Source organism: Astatotilapia calliptera, chromosome 18 (assembly GCF_964374335.1).
Source record: "Astatotilapia calliptera chromosome 18, fAstCal68.1, whole genome shotgun sequence".
Taxonomy (NCBI): domain Eukaryota; kingdom Metazoa; phylum Chordata; class Actinopteri; order Cichliformes; family Cichlidae; genus Astatotilapia; species Astatotilapia calliptera.
In genome coordinates this window covers 5,533,354-5,542,742 of record NC_137439.1, presented here as the reverse complement: position 1 = coordinate 5,542,742, position 9,389 = coordinate 5,533,354, and the positions used below count along the sequence as shown (strand labels likewise).

Here is a 9,389-nt window from a genome sequence, read left to right as displayed (position 1 = left end):
GATGAATCTACATACCGACAGGACGTTAAGCAGCTGGTACTCTGGTGCAGTCAGCACAGTCTGGAGCTGAACACTCTTAAGACTGTAGAGATGACAGTGGTGTTGGAGCTATTTGTTCTTTATTTTTTATTATTTTTGAAATTAGTTAAAGTTTGTTGTTAGTTTACTTATATTTTGGGGTTTATTTACAAGTTTATTTGTAGGTTAATATTTGTTTCAATGTTTTGTTTGTTTGATGTTACCTTGTTAAATTAGTCAGTAAAAGCTGTAGGGCCATTTTGTTTCTATAAATAAAGAGACTGGTATAGGACCAGTATGCACTGGGGTGAGCCTATGGGTTTTTACCAGAGCAGGAGAAGCAGCAGGAAGTAACTAAAAATGGATCTTGTTATTGCCAAACTGGATGAATAAACCATAAAAACGCAACTTTCAAGTTTGGACAGTGGACTTCTTTTGCCTGCATACGGAATATTATCGCAGTGCAGCAGTGGCTTGTGGACTTTTAATTGCGGGATGTTTGGTTGGTCAAACAAAAGGAATTGCCACTACAATTGGACTTCAGGAGACATCCCTTAACTCTGCTCCCCCTTACCATATCAGACAGCCCGGTGTCTACTGTGAAGATCTTGAAGTTCCTGGGTACCACCATCTCCCAGGACCTGAAGTGGGAGACCAACATCAACTCCATCCTCAAAAGGACCCAGCAGAGGATGTACTTCCTGAGACAACTGGGGAAGTACAGTCTTCCACAGGAGCTGCTGATCCAGTTCTACACTTCAGTCATTGAGTCTGTCCTGTGCTCCTCCATCACAGTCTGGTATGGTGCAGCCACTAAACAGGACAGGAGCAGACTGCAGCAGACTGTACAGGCAGCAGAAAGGATCATCGGCGCCCCCCTGCCCTCCATCCAGGAGCTGTACCTCTCAAGAACCAGGAAACGGGCAGGGAAAATCATCACAGACCCCTCACACCCTGGACACAGACTTTTTGACCTGCTGCCTTCTGGCAGACGGTACAGAAGCCTGCAGACCAGGACCACCCGACACAGGAACAGTTTCTTTCCCCTCGCCATCTCCCTTCTAAACAGTTGACCTGTATTAAATCCCAGTTCTTTGTATTCCTTACGGCAAAGAAAGACACGGCTCAAAGTGGTCAAACTCAAAAAATGATCTTTATTTTACGTTACCGGGAAGGGAGACCTGAACACACGAACACACAAGCTCAGGTCTGAAGCACAAACAGGAAGCCTAGTTATTTATATACTTCCTCTAGACGTCACACACACTTTAAGTTTCGATCAAACACCCTACTTAGTTTCACTTTCTGCCCGCAACTCATGTTCTCTGCAAAAGCATGCAGTTTCCTGTCAGTACTTTTGGCACAGACTGTACTCAGAGTTGGGCCTCTCTTATCCATAAAACAATATAATCAGCAAAGAAGCATTCAGATTATATTATGTCACACTGCTCCCACTGCCAGACTGCAGCTGCACCTTATGTACATTCTGTAGTATTCATTCCACCTCATTTCATTTCTGTATTTAATGTATATAAGTTTAGATTAGTTATTTATAGTTGGTTTACACAGCTTTGTGTATGTATGTGTGTATATAGACGTGTGTGTGTGTGTCTGTGTGTCAATATACCAAACAGATAAATGTATTTGTTTCTTTCTAAAGTAAAGACAAAAAAAACTGCTTGACAAAGAATGTTCTGCTAATTTCTCTGTTAAAGCCCATGAAGTAGAAGACAAAAAAAGGTGGAGAAATATTTGTGTAAATAAAATTCATATCGATCACTGGTACCTTCAATGGACAAACAAACACAGGAAGGATCCCCTTTAAAAACTCAAAAACATCAAGAGAACAAAATGAAGATGTCAAAGTACCACCCATAATGTTTGACAGACAGCTGATCTCGGTGCAGAAATGATGGAGAGAAAATAAAATGGAAACTAAAATATAGATTTAAACCCACAATATGAAAGACTTCGGTCTATTTCAGTTTAATGAATTCAGCAATATCTCCATAATTGTTGTAAAGTCTAAGCCCAACGTAGAGCGGCTGAGTGAATGTGGTCTGGACTCTGTGGAGGAGAGTCATGGTTTCAGAGACACTGTAGAAGGACAAAATACCTGCTCTGTGATCCAGGTACACTCCTACTCTGGAGGAACAAGGACCTGAAATGGGAATTTCAGTGTTGTTATGCCAAAATGTGTAACTATTTTTGGAACAATCTAGTGCCCAAGACTTGTCATTACGACCAAATCCACATTCATTTCGAGTCCCTGCTTTGCTGATATTCCTATATGCAACTGCTACAAAAACTCCCCCTCTCCTCACCACCTCCCAGTAACAACGTCCAGTCAGGCTCTCTCTACTCAGGACCTGCCACCATCCAGTAAATCTGTCTGGATGATCCAAAAAGGATTGTTGATGATACATGAATGTTACTTTTCTGTTCTCGTCTGATAATAACAGCTGTTTGTGTGCTGTGTTTGGATCCAGTGAGATTTTACATGAATATTTTAAGAATCCAGCTCTGGTCTTTGGCTCTGCTGGTGGATCTGACAGTAAAACATCCACTTCAGTGACTGTCAGTGAGATGTTTGTCCATTCCTCTCTCAGAATGTCCTGTAGTTTATCTCTGACCTCTGACACAGCTGCTGTCACATCCTCAAAGTAGCTCAGAGGACGGATATTGATGCTGGATGAGTCTGTAGACTCACTGAGTGCTGACAGTGAGGGGTAGTTGTGTAGAAACTGGATGTGATCCTCTGTGTGTGAGAGCTGCTTCAATAGCTGCTTCAGCTCAGCATCTTTCCTCTTCAGCTCAGTGATCTCCTGCTCCAGCTTCTCCTGAAGCTCTTTGACTCGACTCACTTCAGTTTCCTGCTGGGATCTGATCTGCTGCTTCACATCAGAGCTTCTTTTCTGGATGAGATGGATCAGCTCAGTGAAGATCTTCTCACTGTGCTCCACTGTTTGATCAGCAGACTGATTGATGGCCTCCACCTCCTGTTGAAGCAGCTTCACATCTTTCTCTCTGTCCTGGATTCTCTGCTGGATGTTTTGTCGACTCACCTCCAGCTCTCTCTGCCTCTCAGTCCTTTCTGCTGCAGCTGAGACTGTGTCGTGGCCTTTATGTTCATCCACAGAGCAGAGATAACAGATACTCTGCTGATCAGTACGGCAGAACATCTTCATCACCTCATCATGACGAGAGCAGATGTTCTCCTGGAGCTTCTTGGAGGGCTCCACCAGCTTGTGTTTCTTTAATGGAGCCACATCATAATGAGGCTGAAGGTGTTTCTCACAGTAAGAGACCAAACACACCAGACATGATTTCACAGCTTTCATTTCTCTTCCAGTGCAGAAATCACAGGCCACATCTTCAGGTCCAGCATAGCAGTGATCAGCAGGAGCAGCTTGGAGTCCAGTCTTCTTCAGCTCCTCCACTAAAATAGTTAACATGGTGTTTTTCACCAGGACAGGCCTCGCTGTGAAAGTCTGTCTGCACTGAGGGCAGCTGTAGATTTTCTTCTCGTCCTCTCCATCCCAAAAGCCATTAATACAGTTCATGCAGTAGTTGTGTCCACAGGGAATAGTCACTGGCTCCTTCAGCAGATCCAAACAGATCGAACAAGAGAAAGTTTCTTGGTCCAGCTGAACTCCTTTCTGCGCCATTTCTCCTCTCAGTATCAGTGACTTTGTGAGTTTCACTTCCTTATAATTGAAAGCATTCGGAGCTCTTATCTAAACAACATGAGTTAGCTCTTCTGCGTCGCTGCACGTTGATTACAGCCATGTTCAAAGTGCAGACCTGAAGGGGAGGGAAGAAGGAAATATATGGACAGATAGGTGCTGAGTCAGAGAGCAGGAAGAGGAGGGAGGATTATCAGGCTATGATTAATTCTAAGAAGAGGAAAGATGTGTGATTAGTACTTCTTATAATAGAGCTTGCTTCACATTTTAAACAGTTTTAAACAGTGTGTTTTAAAAGGTCTTTTAAAATAATCTAAGTCTGCGAAATTAATTCATCTTTTTATTTGTTTCAGTATTTAAAATACTCCATATAAAGAGAGAACATAGTGAATAACTTTTCAAAACTGAGCTGAGAACAAATGTAGTCCATTTATTTTTTATATTTTTAGTTACAAAACAGAAAATTCCAAATGCTCCTAAAAGAAAACCGAGCAACAATAACAGAGATTTATAACGTCTCTTCCTTCGTCACCTGTTTGTTTTTCAAGTTGCTTTTGACAGTTAGTTCTTATACTCTTGTCTCATGTGTGACAATATAGGGCACATGCCTTTATTGTTCATAGCAGGAGGTGTTTAAATTTTCATCCTCTGACTTGTTCTCAGGACGTCTAGAGACAATAATCAAGTGCACTCAAAGGAACTTTGCTTCAGTGACCATGCCCTTAGCCCACAGTGGATATTTGTAAGGGGGTGATTGCAAAACATTGCCGCTGTCACGCAGTTTCATATGATTGAGTCGTGTGTTTATGAGTCAGTAACTGTTATTTCATTGGCAGGTTAAGTGGATTATGCTGGTTATAACTGTTAAAGTTGTATGTCTCATTTACAGATTATTCCAAACTTTTCATACACACTAAAAAATGCTGGGTTATTTTCATAATCAACTTCTGTGTAAAAGCTGTAGGTTCGTAAATCGGGTTATTGTGACCAAATATTGGTGCAAAAGTCATGACTCAGGAGTTGGGATGATGATGTGCTGGGTTCTTCAGTTCACTCCACAGCTTGACTAATCCTGTTGGGTCACAGGTTGGGCAGCTTTGATAAAACATTGAGTCAAAATTTCACACAATTGTTTGGGTTGAAGATAAGCCTCAGAAGAAGCCACATCAGTCTTCACACTGCCATGTTCAACTAGAAATGACCTGATCAGATATCACTGGACTTCTCCACTACTCAGGGGCGATTCTAGGATCAGAGCTTTGGGGGTGCTGAGCACCAGGAGAGCTGCCCAGCCAGGCAAGATAAACTTTACTTGTCACAATGAGACTTCTTCCCCATCTCTGTCAGTCCTGATTTTATGTCTTTATTTCCAGAGCCGGCTCTTTTTAGTGAGCCGAGCCGAAAGAGCCGGTTCTCTAAAAAGAGCCGAAAATCCCATCACTAGTATTAAGCCTTTTGGTTCTTAGTCAACAGAGATTGACAGACCACGTGACTTTCGCGCATTGCTTTGTGGGTACCCGTGGCAACAACATCAAGACACTGCATCAAACACTAGCATTTCCAGCACCGGTAATCATTAATTCTGAGGTTTTAATCCCTACTTGCATTTTATTTGCCCCAAAAACAGTTATGTACAAAACGACGAAGAACTCGGCAGGTCCGTACGAAGACAGACTTGACGAAAAGACCAAAAAACAAAGTACGAGGAAAAAATCAAAGGAGAGATTTTCAATCTCTACACACAACGCTAAGTTGTTAAAGGGTTAACCTGGCAGGGCTGAGAATGTTGGTTGACCCTCCTCAGTATACAGCTAATCTGTTCTTCACTTAAGCTGGGCATACAGTGTGTGATTTTCGGCCCATTTTGAGATGATTTTTCAGTTGTGCCGTCGACCGTTTTGGGGATTGGCCCGAGTTTCGCCTTAATCGTGTGTCTTGTAGTATACATGGGGTAACAAGAAGTGATTAACACCTTACGACCAGCTCCCAATCAGCAATCATATGGTTGAAAGAAAATCAAACCTTTTTGAAATCCTGGTCGCCCCTCGTGAGCAGAGATGGGCAGTAACGCGTTACTTGTAACGCGTTACTGTAATCTGATTACTTTTTTCAAGTAACGAGTAAAGTAAGGGATTACTATTGCAAAAACGGTAATTAGATTACCGTTACTTTCCCGTAGGAACGCTGCGTTACTGCGTTACTAAAACCGTGATTTTTTGCGAGAATGGCTCACGACAGTGACGTAAGCGAGTGCGCCGTTAGTGACAACAGCTGTGTGCAGATCAACAATGGATCATATATCGAGTGCGGAGAGAGTATGAGCGTGCAGCGTTTAAAGCGTGGAAGTACTGACCTTACTTTGAGTTTGATTCCATAAAAAGTGACAAAAACATTAGTGTCCGTTGTGTGTGGGAAGAAAACTTCTTTTTACAGCGAAAAAACCCCCTAAACTTCCAAGCAAGCACCGAGTGCGCAACGACGTAATGGGAAACTCACAGAGAAACTCATGGATTCTTCAACTGACCGCGGCACACCTGCACCAGGGTAAACCTCCGCCTACCCCACTCCTGCTTTACAGGTGAAAATAGAGCAACAGGACCGCTGAGTCTTTGACTTTATTTATTTTCTGCTGTGTTTTACTTGCATCTATTTGAAAGAGTGAGTGTAAACACAAAAACTATTTTCTTTTATGTGCTGGAATGTGCAGAAAATAGGTTTAAATGTTAAACTAATTTATTCAAGTCAGAGAATGTTGCATATAATTAAATTTTTGCTTGATGCATAAAGTTAAAAGATTAAAACTGATAAAACAAGTTTAAAAAAGAGACTTTTCCATTTGATTACAGAGGGGCCGATGGCGCGATATGGCAGCCTCGCTTCTGTCAGTCTGCCCCAGGGCAGCTGTGGCTACAACCGTAGCTTGCCTCCACCAGTGTATGAATGTGAGAGTGAATGAATAGTGGCATTGTAAAGCGCTTTGGGTGCCTTGAAAAGCGCTATATAAATCCAATCCATTATTATTATTATTATTATTATTGTATGATGGATTATGCAGAAAAAGTAGAATTGGGCTGAAAGATCTATCGCTTTATTACCTATTCAGGTTGTAAATCGTGTTTTTAAAAAGTAACTAAGTAATTAATTACTTTCGAAAATAAGTAATCAGTAAAGTAACGGGATTACTTTTTGGGGAAGTAATCAGTAATTAGTTACTGATTACTTTTTTCAAGTAACTTGACCAACACTGCTCGTGAGGGTATCGCATAGTAATGTGCAGCTCGATACTGAAATATCGATTCGTACGATACCAGTCATTTATGTTCTAGAATCGATTCTCATAATAAAATATCGATATTTTAGTAATTTAGGGTAAGTTTGTAGTTTATCATTAACAGGAACACAGTGGAAAGAAACTATATCATTCGGATTGTCTACATAGGAAGGAACTACTTCCTCTTCCACCTTTCATAGTCATGTGCGAAATACGGCTGCATAAATGTGTCGCAGCCCCTTGGCGTGTGCACTCACAATAATGGCTGAGCATAAATGGAGTCATGTGTGGACGTATTTTACCTCCACAAACAGCTGAGACATGGTTTGCAATACATGTGGCAAGAAAGTGAGGTGTTGTGGCAACATCACTAACCTTGTCAAACACCTCAGAATAAATCATATCACAGAATATGATGAGCGTATGTTGAGGTGAACAGAAGAGGAGGAGAGGACAGGGACAGATGCTGCTAGGGCGAGACAGACGTCTCTCACGGAGTCCTTTAGTGCTGCAGGCAGGCAACGTGTTCAAATAGCGCACAGCTTCAGTTTCTTTATTTCTATATGATGAATTCTGCATTTTTAAGTGATAAGAACAAGTAATCTGATGTCCTGTAATCATTATGAAGCTATAATTTGAGATACAATAAATAAAATAAGTTTTTGTACAAAGTATTGGTATCGGATCAGCATAAGAGACCAAGACCTCTGATACCCGACCTGACATAGACACAGACAAACAGGCACCCACAGATACAAAGACTCCAAACCTCCCTCCGCCCGCTCATATGTAGTGTTGATGCATGTGTGTTCTAAAGTGCATTTAAAACCCAGGAGGGCATGGAGCTACCTGCCAGAGAGCAGCAGTTAAGCGCATAGCCCCTCCTGATAGCCCTCATTGTCTATGTGTATTTAAAATTGAGAGGTGGGCAACAATGCTAGGGGTGAGGTTGTACACCCTAAAGGTCTTCTGGATGCCGTGTAGTGTGCACACCCCCAAGATCCTATATGTATGTGTTATGAGAGTGTGAGTAATGTCTAAGTTGTGGGATAAAATTGAGGGACAGGCAGCCAGAAGGGGACAGAGGGGGGGATGCCTTACCTGCACCCTGGTGACACACCTTTACCCCAAGGACCTACATGTGTGGGTGATTGTGGTGGAGCGGGAAGACTGAGGCAGCTGGAGATGGGGAGGGAAGGAAGGGAGGGGCAAGTGACCCCTCCCTGGGGCCAGCTCCCCCGCTGACCCCAGTAGGCACCCCCATACTCTGCAACCCACCAGGGAAAGGGGGCCCAGGCCCATCCGGACCGGTTCAGCAGCGCCGCCCGGCCCCACAGAGCCCGGGACAGCCCACCCGACCCCACCACAGAGAAAACTGCACCCACTCTGTCATCCACTCAGCTTCCAGACTACACAAGACAATAGACACCCAGGCTGAGATGTTCCTCCACCTCTCCTATATCTCCCCCTCCTGCAGAGTGAGTTCCTGGAGAGAGGAGACCTCCTGCAAGATGTAACACCCCCCCACCAGTTGAAGAGTCCCCCAGGTGGCTCTGGCGGCACCCTGCGCCAGGGCTGGGCCCCCATACACCCGCTCGCCAACAACCCCGGCGACACACCAACCAGGACCCAAACCCCAAGGCCCAGCCAGGGCCCCAGCCAAGAAGAAGGCGCACCCCCAGAACCCCACGCCCGTCCCGGACCCACCCAGGGGCAGCCAGGCTACCAGGTCAGTAACCCATGTCCGTCAGCACAGACCCTCCCCTAGGCCCACTGCACGCATCCACGAGGAAACCGTCACCTAAGAGCCAACAGAGCCCTAAACAGGCCATGACCGCAACCCCGGGTTGAGCCCTCCACGGAAGATGCTCCTGGGGAATCCCCCGACGCCCTAAGCCTGTCCCTACCCCCACATCAATATGATCAACAAACAGAAAGTTCTGCTAATTTCTGTTTAACTCCATTAAGTTGCAGACAAAAAACAAAAATAAAACTAGGGTAGCGCTCTGCCCATAAAGTTCAACTGACAGCTAATCTATGTGCAGTGCATAAAGAAAATGATGGAAAGACAAACTAAAAGAAAATTTAAACCTCTTACACCATTAAAGACTTCAGTCGTTCGCAGTTTAATGAACTCAGCAGAGACTCCAATAAAGAGCAGCTGAGTCAATCTGGTCTGGACTCTGGAGGAGAGTCATGATTTCAGAGCCTCTGTAGGACAGAAAACCTGCATTTATAGTGGGATAGTCTTCTGCTTAAATAACAGGATCATTCAAAACCGTTGTGTGACTCTGGAGGCTACACCCATAGACTGTGTGTCAGAAATATGATTTGTGTTCAGTATTTGAGCAATTTTATATGGTTTCCATATTCTTAAAATTTACTTTTGAAGGCGAATTATCTCTATTTCCAGT

At 43.6% G+C, this 9,389-nt stretch overlaps 1 protein-coding gene across 1 annotated transcript; it reads right to left on the bottom strand.

Annotated features, from left to right (window-relative positions):
• Positions 1-1,152: 1,152 nt before the first annotated feature.
• On the bottom strand, positions 1,153-9,283 carry LOC113010238 (tripartite motif-containing protein 16-like). Its single transcript, XM_080292649.1, has one exon. It carries the CDS (start codon positions 3,684-3,686, stop codon positions 1,995-1,997), a length of 1,692 nt encoding a protein of 563 aa, XP_080148775.1. The 5' UTR covers positions 3,687-9,283; the 3' UTR covers positions 1,153-1,994.
• Between the last annotated feature and the right edge of the window lie 106 nt (positions 9,284-9,389).